Source organism: Ceratotherium simum, chromosome 6 (assembly GCF_057802395.1).
Source record: "Ceratotherium simum simum isolate JZ-2026a chromosome 6, ASM5780239v1, whole genome shotgun sequence".
Classification (NCBI taxonomy): domain Eukaryota; kingdom Metazoa; phylum Chordata; class Mammalia; order Perissodactyla; family Rhinocerotidae; genus Ceratotherium; species Ceratotherium simum.
The window spans coordinates 57,708,321-57,732,500 of record NC_141905.1 but is presented as its reverse complement, the minus strand read 5'-3'; the positions used below and the strand labels follow the sequence as shown (position 1 = coordinate 57,732,500).

The following is a 24,180-nucleotide window of genomic DNA, read 5'->3' as shown; positions in this document are numbered from 1 at the left end:
GGAAAAGAAATTTCACTGGAACCATGGAAACTGTCTTCAGAGCTTTGAAGCCTGTCATGTGGAAAAGCAGAAGGGCAGGACTCTTCTGTGTTTCTGTGGTGGACAAGGCAAGGAGCAATGCATGAAAGTTGCAACATTGGCACCAGTGCAAGTTTAGGAGGCCCTCATAATCCAAAGACAAGTGATTCTGGGAAAAGGCCAGGTGAAGTGGTGTCAGAGAGAGGGAAATTCCTCCTTCTACCCTTCTTGTGTTCTTATGGCTGGACTAATAATAAAATCGACACAAGGCCAGATTAACGTGAGAAAAACACAATTTAATACGTACATACTGGAAATGATAGAGAAATGATGTTTGGAGAGTGAGCAAAGCAGGCAGTATATATATCTTTTTACACAAAAAAACGTAAATTTGTGAGGAATGAAAGGACAAAGAAACTTAGGTTTGAGGTATGTAATTAGTGAAGAATTTAAACAGTTTGGGTTTGAGGCAGTAAATTAACAAGGTTTGTTTATATAGTCTTCTCAGACCTGAATTTCCTAGCTCTGGTGATAAGGATGCAGGGAGAGCCCCTTTCACATGGGAGATTTATTTCCTGCTTTCAGCGGGGACAGAGAGAGGAGGGTCGGAATGCCCTTTTTGATTCTCAAGTAACTTTAATTCAAAATAATCAATATGCTGTTGTGGGATATTTTGGGGTGGCCTGCCCTGGGCCCCAACAGTGGATATACTTAAGCAGGAACCAAAATTTCATAATAAATACTAAAAAAATTTTTTATTGGAACTTTATTTTGAAAAGAAAAACTAAAAATTAAGAAAATAAATTTATTTTTATTTAATATAGTTTCAATGATAATTTCAGCTATATGCTATTTCTCAAACTACACAAAGACTGAATCAACCGTTTGTGGTTTTTATGCAGGAGGAGTTGAGTACATTTTTTGGACATAGTTTTATGCTAGCACGAGATAGCATTCCTTAGTTCACATTTGAATTTTTTTAAACAGTTGTATTGAAATATAATTCACAACACATTTGACTTTGACAGTTTTCAAGTCCTCCTCTCAATCATTATGTATTCCTGTCATTCACTTTTGATTATTGGGCAGCATCCCTGTGGACTTTCTCCTGTCCAGTTGGTAACCTTTCCAACTGACAGTGGCTTTACTTGTGATTCAGACAATTTTCCGACATCACTTTCATGAACTTTGTAAAATTCTGCATCTTTTGCAAAATCTAGAATTACCCTGTATAACCAAGTAACATTGTATTTGTGGTTTATTGTGGATAAATCCTAAACCTGGGAGAGACCAAGCAATAAAAATGTGACTCCGTGGATGAGAATATACACCAAGATTAAGCAAGCAGAGGTGTTTAAGTGGGGACTAATTTTGTGAATGGGCATTTTGTTAGTAAATACTTTTATGTTATGAAAAATTAGCTTCACTATGTTACCATAACTATGAGGACTTGAAATAGGAATACTCAGAAAATGATAAGGCTGCCAGAGTTGGAAGCCACTAACATGGGTTCAGAGCCCCCAGCTTTGTTCCACCAAGAAGAGAACTGAGGGAATGAATATCCTAGTACATCTGTAACCCATTCCATTTCGTATACTAGTTGGGAAGCTTTGCCACTGATGATGGACTTGAGTCAAAAAAGTCTTGACAGGTTGGAACACTGGCCCCAATCCAACATAAAACATTTAACAAGGCTAAGTGTTAAATTATTGCAGTTAGTTCCCAAACCCATTCCCCCAAAACAAAACAAACTGAACTATCTGACTGTAGCATGGCAAAGGGAAAGTCCTGGCTTCCGTGGTTTACATGAAAAAGAGCTGGGGGTTTGAGGTGACCACATGCTCAGTATGAATCAGCGAGGTGGCACGACTGGTCTAAGATGACGTCTTGAGCTGCCCTTCAGAGCAATGGCCAGACTGGAAGAGGTGATGGCCCTTCTTGTATTACACACAGACTCTAGTTACCCATCTGCAGTAGTTGTTGGCAGAAGGTGGGGGAATGGAGAGTTAGGTTGGGGAGATGCCAGGGGCCAGATAAGCCAGAGTTATCTCCATCTGAGGCCTGCTTAGAAAGGTGAGTGTATTACTCTGGACTTGTTTGTTTGTAAGGAGAGAATCCTCTTACAACTTGGGCAAAAGAGGAATTAGCCAAACTATGGGAAGGGCAGGAGTGCAGCTGGTCCTCAGAGATACCCAAGGACTTGAACCAAGGACTTGAACTCCACAGAGTTGCCTTTCCACCTCTCCTTTCTGTGTCTCTCTGCATGTTGGTGTCATTCTCTGATGAGTTACCTCCAAGAAGGAGAATTACAGCTCCTAGGAGCTGCCACACCTCACTCCTTCCAATTGCAACTCCAGAGAGGAATTGATACTTGTTCTCTCTGGTCCAGAATTCAAAATCCCAGGCCAGGGTCTAATTAGTTGAACCTGGGTCAGGTGCCTCAGTGTAGGCCAGTTAACTGTGGCCAGGGGATTGGAGGACTATGAATGGCCCATGTTGGTAGCCTGGGGTGTGGGATTTCTAAAAACTTGGCAGCTTCCATTCAAACCACTTGGTGAGAGTGCAGGGATCAAGAATTGTGCCAGAGAAGGATTGCTGTTTCCCTCCATTGTTTGTCAAGCAAAGGATTGCTGTTTCCCTCCATTGTTTGTCAAGCAATGCAAAAGACAACTGCTACCCTGAGGAATCTGGAAACATGCCTGTGCCTGAGGAACAGAGGAAATAACCCCCAGAGTGTTTAATCATAGAATTATAGAATTTGGGGCTAGAGTGAAACTGAGGCTCAACATTGTCAAATGACTTGCCCAGAGATACCTAGTTGGTTAGAGACCAAAGCCCAGGCTTCTAACTCTGAAATCAGTTTCATTCACTATTCTTTGCTGTCTTCCTAAAGAAGAAAACACCAAGGAGAGACATGAAAATTACCTTCAGACATCTGAAGGATTGTTATGAGGAAATAAGAATGGCATTGTTTGATGATGCTCCAAAGGGCAGATGAGGATTCGTGGACAGTGGTAACTGACAAGCAGAATTCTACTAGATTTAAGGAAGAACATTAATACCTGGAATGGCTTAACAATGGAGCAGGCTAACCTCAGGAGGTGGTGGCCAGAGGCCCTGTCACTGGAAGCCTTCAGGCTAAAGTTGGATAAACATCTGCCGAGGATGCTGAAGAAGGAATCCCTGAAGTCCCTTCCAACCCAGAGACACTGGGGATTAAAAACCTGGACCATGTTGCTTTTTGCTGTTTTCTTTCAGCTTCTTTCCCAATAATAATAACAACAGCAACAGCAGCAGCACCACCAGTTGTAGAATATTTACAGTGGTAAAGGCTGTGCTAACCATTTTACAATGATTATCTCATTTAATCTTAACCTCTAAGATAGATACTATTTTTATCTCCATTTTGCAGATGAGGCCCAGAAACATTAAGTTACTTTCCCAATGGCACGTGGGAGCACCAGGTTTGCTACCAAGCCCTTAGTCTTAACTACTGTGTCCTACTTTTACAGTCTCTCTCAGGTGTTCTCAAAGTGTGATCCTCAGAATACCTGCATCAGAACCATATATTTTTGGTTTTGATGCAGAATCAAATATTTTGACCCTCATATTTTTGTAAATATTCATGTTCCCCATATATTTGAACCCCACATTTTTTGTAAATATTCATGTTCCTGGGCTCTACCAGTTATCTAATGAACCAGAATGTCTGTGTGCAATGGACTGGGAATATGTATTTTTTTACAAGTACCCTGGGTGATTCTGATGGGCACTAAAGTTTGAGAACCACTGGTCTAGCTCTTTCAAAGGAAAGCTGGAGGGGAGATCAGATCCTGAAAAGCCTCCTGTTTATCTAAGCAGCTTAGACTTTGCTCTGAAGGCCATGGGGAGACACAGAAGTTTCAAAAGTCAGGGTCTGACGTGATCAGAATTGATTTTCAGTAAGTTCAGTCTGGTGGCTGTAGGGGCGGGGCTGGAGGCTAGAGATTGATCAGGAGGCTATTGCATCTTTCAGGGGAGGGGTGATATGGGCCAGAGCTGAACAGAGGCAGTGGAAATGGAGAGGAAGGGACACTTAGAAGGGGTGAAAAGCAGGCAGAACCAGCAGGAGTCGGTACCTGATTGTGTGGTGGAGTGAGAGGAAGCAGCTTAATGGGCGAGTTCAGTACATGAGAGTGGAAGATGCTGCTGTGGGACCAGCATGCGTATTGAATTCAGAAAATAAGGAAGCACTTTCAACAGAGGTGGGTTGAAAACTTCATGGAGGAGATGGCATTGAAACAGAGGGTTGGATTTTAAGAGGTGTTGATGAGAATGGAAGGGAATGACATCCCAGGATGGAGGAACTCCATGGGCAAGGCAGAGGGGTAGAAAAGCACAATTTGGGTTAAGAAGTAGAGGGACAGAGATAGTGGGGGAAAAAAGATTATAAAAATCAACTTGAGTCAGTGGGATAAGTGCCTTCAATGTCAGGACAAAGAGCGTTGCCTGGTTTATCTCAGAGGGCTTTTTGTTGGCTGGGGCAGCAAAATGACGGAAAGGACATTTGGAGAGATTGTTTCAGCCCAGCTAAAGGGCTGACCCTAGTTTTTGAGGCAGCCTTTTCCCCAATTTCAGTTAGACGTGGAGCTAAACGTTTATAGGTCCTACTTAAATGGGAAATGGAACCCATATTATAAGCAGATTTTCTGATGAGATATTATGGTAAATTTCCAGGCTTGTGTGAGTATTTTATTGAGATAGCATCAAGTGCTAAGTTCCTCTGACATCTATCCTTGCCCTTTGATTCTTATCTCCAACCCCTGTTTACTGTAGTAGTTGTGTACCCTAGAGATCTCAGGTGGTATGTTTGCACAAGGCCTCATCTCTGGCGTGGGTGGGGAATGATGGTTGGCTGGAATGAGCAGTGTTGCCTATTGAATAAACAGTGGAAACACCAAGGGGTGTTGGAATGAGGTGGGGTTGTTTGCTCCTAAATCTGCAATAAACAGACAGAGGGTGGTCAACGCATTAAGTAGTTCTGGCCCAGCAGCCACACCACGCTGAGGGGTGAATAGCCTGAGAACTACAGTGCTTTTGTGGATACTGTGAAATGCCATTAGGTTCCTAAGATGCTGGGGGAAGCCCTATCTTTTTTGTTTCTATCTTTTACTCCTCGGCCCAAGTCCTTCTTCTTTAGATTCTAGTACCCGTGGTTTCTCCTTTGTCTGGACTCATGTGGAACTCGTTTGCAGGACATCCACAGGTAGCCACTCGTTTATCTAATCGTTTCCTGAATTTTGGTTTGGTCCTCAGCAAGAGTGTAAGTTCCTTAGGAGTAGGGCCCGCGTGTTATTCTGTGGGATTCTCCATTGTGCCTAGCACGGTGTGGGCACCAGAGATCTTAGTAAATGCTGTTTGCTTGGTTGGCTGTTTGGTTGAAGTCTTGGAGCACAGATATTATAGTTACTTTTCGGCTGAAGCAGCTTTATGACACAGTGATTAAATTACTCACTTGGTAGGGTCACAGTCATTATCTGTCACAAATATGCATTGACTGCCTACATCCTGAATTGTTGAGGGAAAAAAATGCTTTCAGAACACTTATGATCTAAATAAGGAATCAAATGCAGTTTCGTATTTGCTTCAAGTGATCCTGCTGCCCTCCCGTTAATGTATATTTATTAAACACCCACTCAGTGAATTTAGTGAAGACTTGGTGCTATTAGACGCTGCAGAGGCATTATAGATTCTGTAGAAAACATAGCCCTACTCTCAAGAATCCTCCTGAGCTGAGATGGCATGTGGGGATTCATCTGCTAATGACCAGTTTCAGCATCTGGGACTTAACTACTCAACAGGGATGCACGTGTCAGCCTTTCCGGTCTCCACATGGCCCACACTGTGTTGTCAGAACTAGCTCCCTGCTTCCCTGCTGCTGTATCAGATCAGGACTTGAGCACAGAAAAGGCAGTTAAGAGGGCTCTGGATATGAAGGAAATCAGTTGGCTGAGGCAGTAAGTCTAAGATGTGGAGTCAGGTAGGCCAGGGTGCTCGTCCTGGCTCTGGTAACCAGCTGTGAGTTTGGAGGCAAGGCTTTTTGCGGCTCCATTTAATTATCTGTAAAATGTAGTGAAAACGCCCTCCTCACAGTGCTGTTGGGAAATGTAACTGAGATGATGAATGGAGACACATGGCCCGCATTCTCCCCTGCAATCTCCTTCGCCCAGGCTCATGTCTGCTCTTCTGTCAGCATCTGTCTGCTGGGTTTCTTCCTCCCTTTCTATTCTCATGGCTACTGGTTTGGTTTTAAATCTTAATCACTTCTTGTCACCGAAACTATATACTTTATTTTATGGTAATCTTTTATTTTTTAAGTTTTAGAAATCTCTTGAAAATTATAAAGGTAATACATATTTGTTATAAAAAAATTTTTCTAACCATCAGAAATCTGTAGAGGAAAAAGTGAAACTATTCATCATTCCCCAAATCCTCATTCTCTTCCACAGAGGTAACTACCATAAACAGTTTGGTGTGTATCTTTCCAGACCATTTTTATGAATTTACAAAACACAAACAGGCATTTTTTCACCGTAAATAGATTCCTTGTGTACATATTATTCTGTGACTTGATTTTTTAGTTAATTGATCCTTTTCTGTGAATTGATAGCATATACACATGTGGAAATTTTTTTTATAAAGTATATTATTGTATACATTTTGTCTGCAGCTTGCTTTTTGTCTTAGCTCAAGAACAGCTTCTAATTGGTCTCTTGTTTCCATCTCATATCTCTCCAGCCCATCTTCTACCAAACTACCAGAATAATTTTCCTGAAACCCAAATGGGGAACCATTGACCATAGGATAAAGTTCAGACTCCTTAATAAGACAGTGCAAAGCTATCTACCATCTTGCCTCTGCTGACTTCTGCAATGTTATTGGTGTATTTCTTAGATTTTTGGCTGCTGTTGTTAGTAGCAGAACCTCTGAACAAAACCTGTGTACACCCCCAATGTATTAAACAGGTAAACCCAGAGCTCCTGGGGTTAGCGTGTACATATGTGGGGGCCTCTAGACCCCCGCCTGCTCAGGCACCCTTCCCCGTCCCCCAAGTCCCATTCTATCCTGCTGCATATTCTCAGGGCATGTTAGTCCTTCTTAAAATCAGCCTCAAAAAGTCACAGATGTATACAAACCTTCTGAATTTCTCTGTATTCATTATAGGCTTGCAACCCAATACTTAAAAAAAAAAAAACAAACTACTCAATTCACACCAGTGATAGGTCTGTGTGTCTAGAGTTTGACGACCACTGGAACGACCACCCAAAAACCACGCTGGGATCATTTTAGATTCAACATCAGTCGTCTAAGAAACTCTGAAAAAAACCAAATTATAAATAACTCACATGCTGAATTTTGTGGCTTTTGTGGATATATTTATATTTTTCAAAAGCAGTAAGTCTACAGCTCTAAGATACTCAAAATGACGCTCTTTGCTTCCTTTGACCACAAAAGCCACACGTCTGCATCACTACCAGGAGGCTGTGTTGAGGGGATTACGATCTTCCTACTGATCTTTAAAAAAAGCAAAAACAAATGAAAAGCCAAGAACTGTGGTGCTGGCTGCATATATGGGTAGGCTCTTCAACTCTTCCAAAAAGATTTGAACCTTATCTTCAGCTTGTCTTGTTAATTGGCAATGTGGCATGTCTGTCAGAGGGTGTCACCTCAAATGCTTTGATCTCTGGTTTCTGTGATCATACTTAGGTTTTCCAGTTTTTATGCTTCTTGGTGCATGTTTTTCTAATATGGAATGTGTTTGGTTGGCTCTTATTTTTTCCAGCCATTTGGAAGGTACCCATTCTGTCTTAAATTCTGCCACTTGTGCCTCAGAGTTTTTCTTAAGATTGCTGACACAGGTTTATTGGTCTTTGAATGCACTGGGATTTTCTTTTTGATTATTTCTACACTCTCCCAGGTAACTCAGTGGCAGGTATCTCCCCAATCCCCCTCCCACGGTCTTGTATAGTGGGACATATTGTATAGTGCAGCATACCTGCTCCCAGATTAGACTTTGTTCATGGATCAAGCCATCTTTTCTCTGCAGCTGGGATTGGGCTCAGCATTGGTCTCACTCAGGGTTCTATGCATCCGTCCCCATTCCATTGGAGTTGGCACTTGAGATGAAACCAGCGTCCCATTCCTGGTCTAGCACTTTTCCCACGTGTGTTATCTCACTTAATATATAAGATTTCTCACTTCTGGGCATATATTTTGGCAACTATGAGGAAATGCAACTCCCTCCACCTCCCCCACCCCCCTCCCACCCCCACTCACGTTGCCTAACTAGCTATGTCAATGCTCTTGAATGGAAAAGAATGACTGAGAACCTTCAAGAGCTGCCTTTCCTTGCTTTTCACAACACCTGACTGTTAGGAGCATTTGGGGGAGCCTTCTTTATCATTTGGGGTGGAATTCAGCCAAATCTCCTGAGTGGCAGAGTTGCACTGGGAGCAAGTCAGGACGTTTTCAGAAATCTCAAAAAGAATGTCCTCTGGTGAGGTCTCCTAAGTCTTAGTAACAAAAGTGGACTGTTAGCCGTTGGTCTAGTTTCTGGTGTCCAAACTGAGGTCATTAAAATGAGTCACACAGCATGGGACGGGCATCATCTCCTATATGTAGACACAATTTCAAATGTTTATTCAGAGAAAATATGTTAAGATTTCCCTGACATTTTGGTATAAAACATCTGCCATACTATGGAATTAGAAAACTAGAGATCTTGAGATCTTGGGCAAAGTCTCACTGATCTTTATGAGACACAGCTCTCAGCATATGGTAGCAGCTAGTGCTCAATAGATATTTGATGAATAAATCAATGAATGATTGGAGTATCACTACATTATAGCTTGCCTTTAAATAAACAAGATCAAATTATCTGGCTTATGGAAAATGACTTAATTTCATTGTCTCAATTTTCAGTACAACTGAATTGCCCAATTTCTGGTTCCGTAAATAGCAAGGAAATAAGATGTTATAGGAGTGATGAGATGAGTGCTCATTAATTTGTTAGTGGGGTTAGTGTCATAAGTAGATTTTTTTTGTCTTAGTAAAATTTCAGAAAGGTATCTTTTCTTACCTTTTTCTAAATCTGAAATATATTTCCAACATCTGCAAATACTCAGGGGCTCTTGTGGCATTGTACTCTAGAATAAGAAAAAATTAGGCCTCTTGGATGGGGATATTATATCGTTTTATCTCTAGCTTATTCTCTATTACCTTTGCATATTCCCATGTGGCCTTGAGCCACATTCACAGTTGAATATCTTCTCTTCAGTCAACAGGTGAGTCCTAAAAATTTCAGGAAATATGCTAATTGCACATTGAAAAGTCAAATAAAACCTTGTTTTGTTTTATGTTTTTAAATATAATGCACATATCTTTTTTGAAATTAGAATTTTCTGCCCTAACTCAGGGTTGTTATCTTGGGGCACCTTTCAAGGGATGGTTGTCCCACTTATGAGCGAAGACTTGTTTTGATTTTAACAATTCCTAATGCAGGGCCAAATCCTTGAGACTTCAGCAACATACGGCCACCAGTTGAGGGAGAAAGTGTATGGTGCTAAGTGTCTAGAAACCACTTCAAATGCCTGTTTTTGAACCTTGTTACAGTCTGTTTAAATGTAGTTTTTCAAAATAGATTTTTAATGGTTATCTTCTGTATAGCTTGGATTTGCAACTGAAAAGAAAGGCAGCTCTTTAAAAAAAAAAAAGTAGATTATATCAGAGGGGAAAAAGTTGTATTTAGTTCTGTGTGATGGTTGCTATGGTGATGATTGAATGTAAATTTCAGTTTATGTAAAACCCTGCTAAGGTTTTGATTAGAGACCAGAGGCGAGGCTTGGTGTCAGTTGGTGAAGTGGCTAAAAAGCATCTATTAATGGGGGTGGGGGGGAGAAAAGGATGGGGTCACACAGCTCTCTCCCTACCCAGGTATCATGTGGGCACATACTAATCTCATAATGGTGACCAAGGCATTACAAATTAGAGCTGGAAATGAAAAATGGTGCTTCTCTTCTCCCATGACAGTTTCTTCCTTGAGGAAATTGAAGACAAGAGAGCTTCTTCGGAGAGGAGGTGAACTCCCACGGGCCAGCTTCATTGGCTTAAGTAGGCATTTGGTTGTGGGAAAGGAGATTCAAGCATCGGATGTAGGGGTGGGGCTGAGTGACCTTTACATACCCTCCAGCCACCACTTCCCATCCTTTGAGTACGTGCCCAAACAAGCAAGAAGGAAAAAAAAAACCAAAAACCCCTGGCAGAGGAGTTAATAACACCATGTTACCCTAAAGCTTCAGGGACTGGAATTGTAAATCCAGAGAGACTTAATCTAAGAAGGAATGGTTTAAGTCACGGAGCTGATTACAGGCAAGTGTTTGTTTATCTATATCTTAACTCTGTAGAGCTACCTGCTTAATTCTTTAGTATTTGTGTGTAGTTGCTCTACTAGTAGCCCCCTCATGTATTTATACATTATTTATGTTTGTGTGTGTATATTTTTTAAAGAGGACAAGAGTGAGAAAGCACACCAATCACTTTCCATTCATCACGTCTATAGAAACATGGGTCTTCAAGTCTTTGGGCAAAATGCCAAGTCATCACTGCCCACCTGGCTGATTGCAGCCCAAAGTGGTGAAGACAGGCATGGTCAATCTTGTCTATGGGCACTCAGGATAACTTCCAGTGTCTCAATTTCAGTTGCCGCTATGCGTGTCCTAAGTAAAATTGGGAAGTAACTGAATTTGCCTTCTGATAACCTTCTAGCTCTTTTTCCTTCAACAACTTTCTCCATTATGACCCAGTGCTCAGCAGCTCCCTGATTCAGCACCTTCATGTCGCCCACTCTGACTGTGGAAACACCCTAGCAGAGCCCTCTTTTTGCTCAAGTAGAAATTCCACAGTTCGCGGAATGATCTTTCCTTTCAACACTCTCCCAAACTTAGTCAAAATCCCCTCTCCAAAGTGGCTGATCTCAGCTTAACACAAGAAGGTGATTGGATTAATGGTTATTCTTTAATGGTCATCCTTAAAGGATTGTCTAGTGGATGGAGTGCCAGAGACACTGGTCTTAGATTTCCTGTCCGGTTTTTCTCTGACTTTGAGGCATACACAGAAGTCAGATATCAAATTTGTTAAGGACTGAATTGTGACCCCCATCCCCCAATTCGTATGTTGAAATCCTAACCCTTAATACCTCAGAATATGACTGTATTTGGAGATAGGGTGTTTTAAGAGGTAATTAAGGTTAAAAAGAATTCATTAGGGTGGGCCCTAATCCAGTATGACTGGTGTCCTTATAAGAAGAGATCAAGACCTAGGTGTGTGCTTGCACAGAAGAAGACATTTGAGGACACAGCGAGAAGGCAGCCATCTGCAAGCCAAGGAGAGAGGCTTCAGAAGAAACTAAACCTACCAGACCTCTTGATCTTGGACTTCTAGCTTCCAGAACTGTGAGAAAATAGATTTCTGTTGTTTAAGCCACGCAGTCTGTGTTATTTTGGTCACCATTATGAGATTGCCATAGCAGCCCTAGCAAACTAATACAGATTTATAGATGGATAACATCTGAAGGTAGCTGCGTAGTTATTACACTGAGTGGGAAAAGCATCATTCAAAATTATCTTGATCTAGTTCAGTAGTGATGATCCTAAGTTCTGCTGTTAGGTCCATAAAAGCAATTCAACTAGTGCAGCATGGTAGAAATCCAGTGTGGCATTAACTTGTGAAAATGAACTGCAGGTTACAGTTGACTACTTGATTGATAAGGAACCAACAGTATGATGTTGCCACTGAAAGCTATTACAATATTAAGCTACATTAATAAAAATACAGCTCCCCAGTCTTAGAATATTATAATTTCACTGTATTCTACCAAGAATGGTGTTTCATTCTGAGTGCCACCTTTTTAGGAGGAAACTGACTGACTAGAATATGTCCAGAGAAAGACCACAGCGAGTTTGGAAACAAATTGTATGAGCCGTTTTGTGGAAGGGTTGTGGCTGTGTTTTGAGTTGTGGGGTAAGGGAGAACTCTATTTGAGGTGGAGGTTCCTGGGTGGCAGGGGTGGTGGACATTACAGTGGAAGTTCCATCATTCTTTCCACCCTAGATGATTAGTGGAGTCATGAGTGCATGGCACCCCCCTGGTGACCGTTATTGTGCATGTGACCTAAGTTGGAACAGTCAGAGTGAAGGGAAGAGTTTATATTCCATGCTTGGGGGAATATTCTTCTCTTTTTCCTGTGGACCTTGTTGTGTCTGAAGTGAACCTGCAGCTGCCGCAGCCATCTTGCTGCCAACCTGAGAATGAAGCTCATGCTGAAGATGACAGAATAGAGAAATGGAAAGAACCTGGGGCCTTGATGATGTTGCTGAACGCTTATGTCAGCCAACCCCAAACCTCCCGACTGCTGGACTTGCTGTTCTGAGAGATGAATGTCTTATTGTTTAAGGCATTTTGAGTTGGGATTTCCTTTACATGCAGCAGAACCATCTTAACAGATTCTCCAGGGTTGGGCTGAAGATAAGGATGAGCTTTCACAGGTTATTCCAAATGCCCAACAGTGGAGTAAACCCTTTCAAGAAGGGAGCTTTTGTCACTGTAAGTATTCATTAGAGGTTGACTATGATTAAAAAAAAATCCTTTATTGAGTGGAATTTTGCTGTAAATAATTCTTAACTGTCTTTCAAACCCTGATGATCTAAGATTCAAAAATACTTCTTACCAAGGTGTGAGTGACCATGAAGCTGAACCTTTCCCCAGGGCATTTGCATTATCCTCAGCATGATAACTCAGATGAAGCTTTTATTAGTAGATTGTGGAGGTGGGGGAGGTTTTTGTGCATGAGAGCCTTCCAGGTGCTCCGTGCCCACTTATATGAGTGAGCCACTCTCCTCTTCCCCTATAGGGGCATGTGTCTGGCGCCTCCACTTTTGAAGGTTGCTGAACCCTGAACAAAGGGGAAATAAACCATATTGTGACTGCTGGATTTGCAAAACACAACATACAAAGGGACTGCCATATCATGGAGAGGAAGAGTGAAAAGATACTCTGTGACTCTGGTCAGATGTAGGAACCAGAAGCCAGCAGTGTCTTGTGGACTGTGAGCTGTTAGTGGGAGGGGCACAGAGGTTGAGGGGCGTGGTGGAGAGGTAGACAGTGTTGCAAGGACTACAGGGAAGCAGTTTTCAATCTGTGTTAACCCATGCTCCCTTTTGACAAACATCTCCCTTCCATAGTTCACATTATAAAAATAATAGTTTTTTTTATTTTAAAGTATAAAATTCTAATATAATATTGACTGTACTTTAAAAACTACACAGTTTCTCCCTTCTAGTTCATCTCTCTGACAGGACGTTGGCAAACACTCCGGCCTCCTCTCTGAGAGGATGCAAATCACAAGGATAGATTTTTTTTGATCCTGATGTTGATTAGATTTCTAGTGTTTTCTATAATTAAATATAACATAACAGTGAGAACTATATTTTGCCCTCATGCTCGTGACTCTGAGCCAGGAAGTGTGTTCTCACTCTGTGTATCTCATACTACACATAACCAGACTGGGCTTGTTGGGGAGAAATGTTCTCAGAAGGGAGAGGGCCCCATTTTTGTGATTCGTGAGAATGTAGTTGGCAAGACTTGTGGTGTCACTCACAGAGTTTCAGGGGTGGACAGGGCCCCTGAAATCAAACTGTATTGTCTACTCTGTCTTAACATAGAGGAGGACAACTGGGAGTGGGGAAGTGACTCACCCGGGGCCAAGTGGTTAATGGATGGTTCACCTGAGGGTAGGGATGTGAGAATGGCCAGGTTTCACTTCAGGGTATCATTTTTTAAGAATTTGGATTTGCAAGGAAACCAACATAATTGTTTTTTCAATTAGTGAGAGGGATCAATGCGAACAAGAGGCAAAGGCAGTGTGAAGAGGCTGTTTACTAAGCTTGTAAATATGTTTATATGTAATGTAGTGGGAAATCTCTGTCCCAGACACTGGGCATGTCTGGTGTCCGATTTGCCCAGCAATTCTCTAGCTCTGGCTAGGGAACCAGAGGAGAAAAAGAAGCCACATTCAGAGATGGGCTCAGTGCTCATGTTGGAGGTTATATGAGCAAATGGCCAGCCTGTTGACTGCTTTGAAGCTTTATTTCTACTTCAGGGAGTGACCTCTTCTCCATCACAAAGGAAGGCCCGCTTCAGCTTGGTTGGGAGGTTCAACCAGTCCATTTACTTTCCGCCCCTGGCTTTCCCACCTCAGGCTAATATAAGGCAGCTCAATGTTGGATTCCAGCTCTAACACAGAAACTTAAAATTCCCTGGAAAAGTCTCTGTAAAATGGAGAATATAATTCTGGAAGATACAGTTTGATCAGCTTTGTTCAGCTGTTAATTATTAAGCAAAATCAATATTTTTTAGTTTAATTTTGACTCTTTTCAGTTAGAAAACTGAAGGTCATTCCTTCAACGACAGAAAAAATAAAAAACAACTGGAAATCCCAGCATGCATTTTTGGTGCCCCTCTGGGAAATGGGGGTTGGACAAAGGCCTCTGAGGTGGTAAGAGGTACCTGTGGAAGAGGTAAGAGTGTGGTTTCTAGTTTGTCTGGGGGCTCCTTTCTTTTTGGTTCTTAGTCATTACTGCCACCAAGGCATGAGGGTCAGCAAGGCTGGGAGAGGCCCAAGCCAGCTGAACTGGGGACACAAAAGCTGTAATTGCCTTGGATCATAGCCAGCCCAACAAGGGGATACTCTGTGACTCTGGTCAGATGTAGGAACCAGAAGCCAGCAGTAGCCAGGCAATGACCACTACCAGAAAGTTGGCCACGATTTTAAAAAAACAATTAAGGTCTCAGAGACAAAGGCCAGCAAGGTGCTCAGAACATGTGCAGTGTAGCAGTTGTGTCTCTCAGAGCCCAGGAATTGTCCTGTTCTTGGCGTGGAGGTGTGCTGACCACGCTTTCCTTGAAGGGCAGACAGATGGCAGGGCTAGGCTGAGGACAGTGCTGAAGAACCACAGCAAGTCAAAGAGAGGAGAGGGGTCGTGGCTGTAGATGGACTCGGGTACAATACAACCCACCTTGGCCTCCCACCAGGAAATAGCCAAACTAGGAAACTCCCTGTGACCTTTCATTTGTAGACAAACTGGTTTGGTTGTTTGAATTCTGATACTGCCAAACCGTGGCTCTAGGCTTGTGTCCCATGTCCCTGGGGTAGACTTGTAAAACTCAAATACAGGTATGCCACGGTGGGGGCTATTCTCTTGTTCTAATTGCTAATGGAAGTACTTCACTTCTAATAACAGTAATGGTCAGGGAAAGGGCAGGTGCCTTTTATTGAGCACTTACTATGTGTCAGGCACAGTGTTCAATAATCACAATCCTGAGAGGTTGGAATTATAATGTCCATTTTACAAATAAGGAAAATGAGGCTTTGAGAGGTTGAGTAACTTGCCTAAGGTAACCAGGTGGTAAGAGCTGGGATTTACCTAGATTGGTCAGCTATCAATTGTCCATTGTCAATTCGACCTAGATTGTCTGGACCCCAAGTCCATGCTCTTAAGGACGTGTATGTGGCCGCCATGAGAGTGCACCTGGCAGAACTCCAGCTGCTGGGAATGGAATCGACCAAGGGCCTCAGGCAGGGCTCTGAATCCACTGTGGCATTTGACTGAGGCCCTGCTTTCCATGGGCTGCTCCCAGCCGATGACTGAGCTTGGCAGGGTACTACAGCAGGCTGGCTCGTGGAAGACGCCGGACTCCTCCAGTGGTTCAAGGACTCCCTGACAGGCTGCAGAACTTTCCTTAGACCACTCAGTGATCTAGGACACTTCCACCCATCCTTCCTTCTGCCTCTTCTTCATTCGGGCTCAGACCATTTGATGGTTCTCCCAGCTTCCCTCCCCATTTTCTGCCGCAGGCCCTTTCCCTAATAAAATCCTTGCATGTTTAATCCCATTTTAGTGTTTGCTTCTCAGAAGACCTGGACTAACACAGTGTGTACCATGCCAAATTTTCAGGGCAGCCTGGTTGCATAAATTTGGGGAGCAGTTAGACAGTTTCCTGTTTCTCTCTAGATTCCACACTAAAAGCCTCAAGGCATGAAGCTTTACGGTGGTCCTCTCTGTGTTGTATTATTTCCCCACTGCTGGTAACTTAGGTGGTTGGCCTTATCTCATTCATCGATTCATTCATTCACACAAGAAGCAGTTATTGATTTCTCACTATGTTCTAGGCTCTGGGGATCCAAAGATGAATGTCAGGGAATCTGCCCTCAAAGAAATCACAGTCTAGTGGAAGAACAGGTTGGTCAACAGATAAACAGCACTAATTGCTAATGACTCTTCAGTGTTTACTCTCTGTCAGGTATTCTGTTAAGTGTTGTATATGAATCAACTCATTCAATACTTAAACTGTTGTTTGAGGTAGGTGGTATTATTATCTCCATTTGCACATGGGATGGGCAAACTGAGGCAAAGAGAGGTAAATGGCAGATAAGTGGCAGAGTTGGGGTTTGAATGCAAGCAGAGCCCTTGTGCTTACTGCTCTGCTATACTGCCCCTTGCCAGGCTGCCTGTTCTAAGAGAGTGGGACCATTCCCCGGGAAGCGCAGACCTCCACTGCAACAGAAACTCTGAGCCCAAAGCAGCTTGGTTCCCACTTTAAAAATCCCCATTGGCTGTCACAGTGAGAACAACCTCACTGGGAGATCTGGTGGGTACAGGACGCCTGTTTTGTTGTGGAGAATCATGGCTCGCTGCTCCTGCCTGGGAGTAGCTGGATCTCTGCTGTTTCCTGTCTCTGTAGCTACCTGGAGCATCCCCGGGCCACCTGACGCTCACTTCCTGCGTCACATTTGATTGTCTTGCTCTGGACTACGAGATGCAGGGGTACACTCCTGCCCACTTCTACATGGAGAATCATTTCGTAGGAATTCTCACTCGGTAAATGAATGATAACAAAAATATCAAATACTTAACTTTGTCTAGTACTTTTCAGATTTCAAAGGGCTTCTGTGTGTTTATCATTTAATCCCAACAAGCCTGTGCAGCAGACCAGACAGGTATAAATATTCTAATTTTAAAGGGGGGGAAATTGAAGCTTAGAAAATTCACGATTACCCAGTAAATGGCAGAGGTGGGACTTGAACCCACGCCTTCTATGTCTTTGTTGACTGCACTCTTCCAGAACCCCTCAGTAGCTGCATTTATGTTGCTAGGAAATATTATACAATATCTTTAGAGCCTTGTCCTTAGTAGCCCAGGTTTTAATTATTGTGGGTAATCAGCAGCTCCTGGGTTAAAGGAGTTTTTATTTTGACCCATAGTTATTTAAGCAGAATGTTGAGTGCCATCTTGTTGTTTTGTACTTTTTTTAAGCCCATCACCGTGGAGAATCACGCCCCCACCCCACCTTGACCATACTGCAAAGCCAGATACAGCATTTCAGAGTGAGGAGTGAGAGAAAGTTACCTTTCCTAAAAATGGAAAGTGAAACTGACCAGTCCAGTTTCATAGTTTCAGCTGGTTAGAATGCTAACGGTCAGCAAAAGTGGGGCCGCGCAAACACCATCTCAGCTTTTCCTGGAAGTTTGACTATGTTCTAGGCAGAGTGGTAGATTGAGTGGTAGAGACACAAAAGGAAAGAGTTTTCTTCACAATTTCCTAAGCTCAGTTCCGTTGTTGAGAATTGCCTCTGGCCTCTCAGTTCTTGGCTGGGTGAAAATAAATTGCATTTTCGTAGCCTGCCCTGAACAAAGCCCATTTGTCCTTCTTCACACCAGTAAATCCAGACATCAGTGTCTGTTAGATTAGAATTGATTCCTGAACCAGGAAACCAAGAAGAGCCTGTTTAAGGACTAATTATTAATGGCCTCATTACAAGCCTGTGTCTTGCCTTTTGAACAAAATTTACATAGAGAGAGAGGAAGCACATTTATAAGTGTCGGAAAGAGTTGAAGAAAGAGGAAGCCTTTACGGGGGCTGTGGTATCTCCTGCTTGGTTAGCAACACTGGGGTTTCCTGAACGATGAAACAGGGGCCTGCGGGCCTCCAGCCCTGAGAGCCCTGGTGGAGGGCTTGCTCCCCGGTGGTGGCTGTTGGAATGCAGGTATGGTGCTTCTTAAGGATCTTGATAAACTTGGCCAGCACAGCTGTGCTTGGTTGGAGCAGCTCCCGAGATTCTGGTCCAGGATAGAGGTGGGTTTCCATGGAGCCTGTTCCTCATGGTGGGACGGCAGATTTTCCCCCAGCCCTTCCCAGATTTATCCCAGAGACTGTTTGAGGGATCTTCAGTCTGTGGCCAGGAAGCAGCTAATCCAGGAGAATTATTTCCCTATCGGGGTCGTGTTTCCTGAGAGCAGCTATTCCTTCAGTCTGAGAACTGGATAGGAGACAGGACCTTGAGTTCTAAATGTGGTTCTACCACTGAACCAGCAGCTAATGACCTAGGGCCAGTTGGTTCACGTCCCCATGCTTCCAGTTTTCCATCTGCAAAATGGAGATAGTCATATCTGTCACACATGCCTGGGGACACTGGAGGGAACAAATTAAAAAGTTCTGAAGTGCTGGGTGGTTTGAGAACTCCAAATAACCCTGGGCTTCTTGTATGAGAATGGAGCAACTTGGCTCTAGTACTCAGGAAAGTTTCCTGAAGGTTGAACTTGGAAGAGGGTTGGAGGGCGGGAGGGCTGCAGGCAGATTTTATCATTCAGGGACAAGGGTGAGCTCCCTGTCTCATTGGTTGTCATGACAGCCTCAGCTGTGGGGCTATTTTTGTTCAAGCTGAAGAGCAGGTAGGGTGAGTTGGGGAGGGGAAGGGAAGAACCATCATCCTTTGCTTTAAAACAAAACAAAGCGAATACTTTGAACAGTTCATTTAGAGCAACTAGGTGGAGGCTGGATAAAGGTCTCAGAGGCCCGAGATCTCCTCTTCTCTGACCATACTCCCTTATCCTGGACTTTAAGTACCTTGAGGAGGGCCAGGGGAATTACTTGGTGAATGAAGGAGAGACGGTTCCTTGTCTTTGTGAGCTGTAAAAGACTGGGGTTGATGGACAGTAGATTCTTGGCCCAGAACCCTCTACCCAGCACTGCAAATCCACCGATGTGTAGTGAAACCAGGCAGCCTCAGGAATCTGCAGCTGGCACAGAACACCTGGATGGCAAAGCAGGTTGGTTGTGAAGGTGAGCCAGCCTGTGTTGGGAAAGTCAGCAGCACTGACTGCCTCAGGATGTCAGTATGGGCTTGTGGGAGGAGTGGATTCATTCTTCCTTCCTCCTTTCTTTCTCCTTGTTTCCTGGGAGGCAGAGTGGCCACCATGAATTTATTTTAAGTCGGAGTTGGGGATATGTCCACAGGATTCTACCTCACTTTTTTGGCATCATGAAGATGATGATGAAGGTGACAAGGACAATGATGTTATTTTAATGAACTCACACTAACACCACTAAATAATTGTCACCTCCTCCCTCCCCTGACTTTAATGCCAGTAAGACATGTGGTGGGTAACAGTCTGGCATTCTACTGACCCTCTTAACATCATTCTGATTGTTGACTATATGTGACTTTGGGGGTAGCTGGTGACTTGTGGGTTGGGTATGCTTGTCACTGTGTTGGGAGCTTTTTGAATGAAAGGGGTTAGTTGGACGGGAAATTCAATACCCCTTAACCAAGGTGGGTGAACAAGGGGGAAGAAAGACCCATGGGTGATGACTAAAATGAAAAAGCAGTCTTGATGTTTGCCAGGAAGATGGGGGGAGGTGAGGGGTATTGAAACTCAAGATCTGAGTCCCACCATTGTAAGCTTCTCACCTCCCCCCATGAGCTCACATGCATTTGCAGTAGAGCAAAAGCTCCTTCATTTGTATCCACACGTTTGGAATTTGGGGACAAGGTCAAGTCTGAGGTCTCCCCTTGTGCTTTCTAAGGACACAATAATAGCCATGACACTGATTTCCTAAGCTAATAGAAATTGTAAACAAGATACATAGGAGAAATGTTTAGTCTACTTAAGAATCATTTTTCTAAGCATTTTGTGAACCATGCTTGTGGTACACTTTCAAACATCAGGTTAATTATAGCATCTTATTTGTTCATGAAAGCGGATAGAGCAGGATGTTGGCTTGGTAACACTTTGTTAGCCACTAGTGTATGTTATTTTATATACTTGAAAGCACTGCTTGCCCAGGGTGTGATGGGTGGTCAGCCGCTCCCCTTCTCAATTCTAACTAAGATTTACAAAAGAGCTGATATATTCTGTTTGTGTGCCTGGAGTGATTTCAAAAACAAGCAAAGAAAATTCTTCAACTCTTAGAAAAATAAAACTACACTTTCAATCTGTCTTTTACAGAATTTCCTTTTCTCATGAATACTGTTTGCTGACAGGTTTTCAATATATGGACCAAACTCCTTGAATGGCATTCAGGGTCCTCTCTGACACCAGGCTCCCCTCCCTCTCCCCATAGAGGGTGCCCCCACATTGCTTTGTGTAGCCCAAACACATCATTTGCTCTCATACCTTTGTGCCCTTAATCATACCTTTATCTCTGCCTGGAAAATCCTTCCCACCCCTATGTCAGCATTCTCTGTGCCTTTCAAGGCCCTACTTGTCACTTCTTTGGGGATGTCCTTCCTTCTTTGATCCTCTGGTGGCCATAAACTGTGTTTTATAAATCCCTGCTTATCCTTCGTGCTGTTTTGTTTTGAAGTTATTCCTGTTCTCATTTGTCTCTGGAAGTTGGAGAGAAGCTGTTTCTCTCCTGTGTGGTCCCCCCACCATCAGCAAGGACAGCAGCGTTCTCACCCTTACATTTCTTGGGGGGCCTAGCATAGGCTTAGACTATTTGTTATTCATTGATAGGCAGTGAATATTTGTTGAAGGAGTAAAGAAATGAGTTATAAATTATTTTATTAACTAAATGGAAATATGACATTTTCACAGAAGGGTGATCTCAGCATCCAAACGCTATTTGACTTATTACAGTAAGTTAACTGGTCATCTTCATCCTTCAGGAAGTTTTCCTCAACTTCGCTAAGCTTCTGTTATATTTTTCATGTGCCAGCACTTTTATAGACACTTAGAAACTTAACTCATTTCATTTAGTTATATTTACGGTCTCATCACACAGGTTACTGTTTGCTGGTAAGGTATCACATAGTCGTCTCAGTTTTTTTCCACGGAGCCTCATCTTCCCAGTTCAATTGTAAGCTCCTTAAGGCCAAGACTATAGAGGATCCCCCCTGGGACCCATGTTGTACATGTTTAGTAGATACTTGCTGGGTGATTAGGAAGCTCAGGCTTCAGAAAATTTTATGTTGGTCTTTGAGAAATAGTTGTTTTACAGTTTCATCGTCGTGTCTTAGGTGGGATGGATAAGAATCATAATAGCTGAGAAATTTCATCCTGAGCCTCCAGAAGTTTCTCCAGACCTCAAGAAACTCTCTATATTCCTGCCCCATCTGTGTGATGGTTAAATTTGGGTCCCCGACCCAGGATACAAATGCAGAGGGAACATGGCCCCTTTCTTTCATGGACCCCACTACCTAGGTTACTTGGCTATTTCTGCATTCTTCCAAGAAATCTTTGAATCATCTTCACTCTTTCTTTTATCGGCCACACTGGAAATCTTGGACACAAATTTATGGTCTCCTCCTACTTCATTCTAGCCGAGAGACGCACATGGTCCTGACTAGCCCCAAAGACCATTTTTGTTTCATGCCGTTTTTAGCTAGATTAGCGGAAAGCTCCTAATTTTCAGTTGAAATTTATCTCTTTGATTTCCTTCTCTATTCACTTCCTTTTTCCTTGTCATCCAAAACTTGGAGAAAATAATTCAACATGTTTATGTTGTAGGTCTTCTTTCTCCTTTCCCACCCTCACTTTAGCTTATTTTAAAAATCACTAATAAACTTAGCTTAACAAAACTGAAGCCAAATAGCATAATTCAGCTTTTCTCAAACTTCAGTCATTTGAGAATCATCAACATGGTTTTTGGTTTATCTTTTTTAACAGCTTCATTGAGCTATAATTCATATGCCACGCAGTTTACCCATTTAAATTGTAAAATTCAATGGTTTTTTGGGGGTATATTATATTATCAATTTTTTAAAATTATGGCAAAATATATATAACATAATATTTGCCATTTTAACCAATTTTAAGTATACAATTCAGTGACGTTAATGACATTCACAATGTTGTGCAGCCATCACCACTATTTCCAAAACTTTTCTATGGTACTGTTAACAATATTTTCTTTAAGTCAATTCATATTTTTTTATTTAAGTAAATGTCTTTTGAAAGGAAACTTTGCCACTATAAATGAAAACCAAGTATCTCTTAATATAAAAAGAAGGTAACTATAAAAATAAAGGCAATAAAAACCAAGCAGTGGTATTAAATTCTACTAGATCCTCGTACCTATAGAAGAAGCCTGAGGGTTAAGGCCTTGTTCTCTCTGGGGTGCAAAGGAGATAAGCGTGTTAAAGAGACATGCAAGGCATCCTCTTACCAAACCGAGCCTTTCTTCTTGATGTAAGTGGGACTGAAAGAATGGAAAGGGGGCTGCTTTCTTACTGGGTGGCTCAGCGTCGCTGAATGTTTGCCGTACACTTGGGAATGGTTTCCTGTTCACCAGGTTACATTGTTCACAGTGTGGGAAATGCTATCCGAATGCTTGAAAGCATGGGTTTGGGGGTCAAATTTCCATACAGCATGCGCTGTGTGGCTTGGACAACTTAACTTAAATTTCTGTAAATTTCCGTGCTAGTTTTCTCATCTGTGAAATGGGCAGAATCATACTAATCTCTTAGTTGTGATAAAATGGAATCATATATGTTAAGCATTTTGCATGGTTCCTGGCATATACTAAATACTCATCAATGGCAGTTGTGGTTGTTTTTAAGAACAATCCTTGTTTATACTTTTCCCAAAGCTTAGCATTACCTTATAAGAGGAGTTAGCTTGTATCCTCTGAAAGAAACCCTCCAAGATCAGCAAACACCATTCTCCGGCCCTCTTTACCCTACCCCTCCCATAGGCTGTCAAAAAACTGTAGTTTCAGACGATGTGCAGGGAAGAGGCAGTAAGCGCTGTGGTCTGACAACTTATTTAGAAAGTAAGAGAGTGTAGCCTTAGGTCAGAGGCCCCTTGAGCACGTGGGACCCTGGCTGGTTCACTTGGTGTTCAGTGTCTGTTCACCTGTTCCCCATCTTTGGAATGTGCCTGTTGGCCCTGGTGGCGGGTCAGAGCGTACCTATCCAAGGCGGCATTGCTTAGAACAAGGCAGCACCACCAGGCATTGATGAGCAAGCGCCCACGTCATGTCTCATGAGCTGCAGTCACAACCCCAGACCAGGAATAGCAAGTGACGCTGCTTCCTGCCCTGGACCACATCCACAAAGGAGGCAGGGCACACACCTGGGGGTGAATTTCCACTCTGCCCCTTACTTCCTTGCTGCATGACCTTGGCCAGGTTACTTCAATCCTTCAGGCACAGTACTTCCATCTATAAAAGGGGGATAGGACATTGTTTCCTATCGCAGGGTTGTTGTGAGAATTAAATGAGATTAAGACTATTAAGCAGTCACCACGATATTCAATAAATGATAACTTTTATCCTTATCATTATTAGTAATACTAAGGAGTCTGTCATCAGCCGTCTTAGCCAGCGAGAGCTGCTCCATGTGGCTTGCTGTGGGTCCAAGTGCATACATATACTCATTTCATTTAAAATTCGTACGTGTTTTTATTTTTTTATTTTATTTATTTATTTATTTTTTTTTTTTAAGATTTTATTTATTTTATTTTTTCCCCCCAAAGCCCCAGTGGATATTTGTATGTCGTAGCTGCACATCCTTCTAGTTGCTGTATGCGGGACTCGGCCTCAGGATGAACGGAGAAGTGGTGCCTCGATGCGCACCCGGGATCCGAACCCGGGCCACCAGCATCGCAGCGCGCGCACTTAACCACCAAGCCACAGGGCCGGCCCTCGTACGTGTTTTTAGACCTAAATATTCAATAGTCTCCCTTCTAAGGGAAAAAAAATTATGAACCTTTAGTATTGACAGATTATTTTGATGTTGTTTAAATACGTATAAACATATTCACCTCCTTATGCTTATTGCTCTTTC

At 42.7% G+C, this 24,180-nt stretch overlaps 1 protein-coding gene across 4 annotated transcripts in view; it reads left to right on the top strand.

The window, feature by feature from the left end:
* Positions 1-24,180, top strand: part of PIK3AP1 (phosphoinositide-3-kinase adaptor protein 1) — a 108,862-nt gene that overhangs the window by 19,545 nt on the left and 65,137 nt on the right. The window contains exon 1 of one of the 4 annotated variants that reach the window (XM_087432353.1): positions 18,931-19,219. The exons of 2 other annotated variants lie outside the window; for them this stretch is intronic. In XM_087432353.1, coding sequence (XP_087288479.1) covers positions 19,048-19,219 — 172 coding nt within the window. In that variant the 5' untranslated portion in view covers positions 18,931-19,047. Of the gene's footprint in view, positions 1-18,930; positions 19,233-24,180 lie in introns of those variants that run through there. One more of the 4 variants, XM_014785605.2, reaches the window with a different exon arrangement.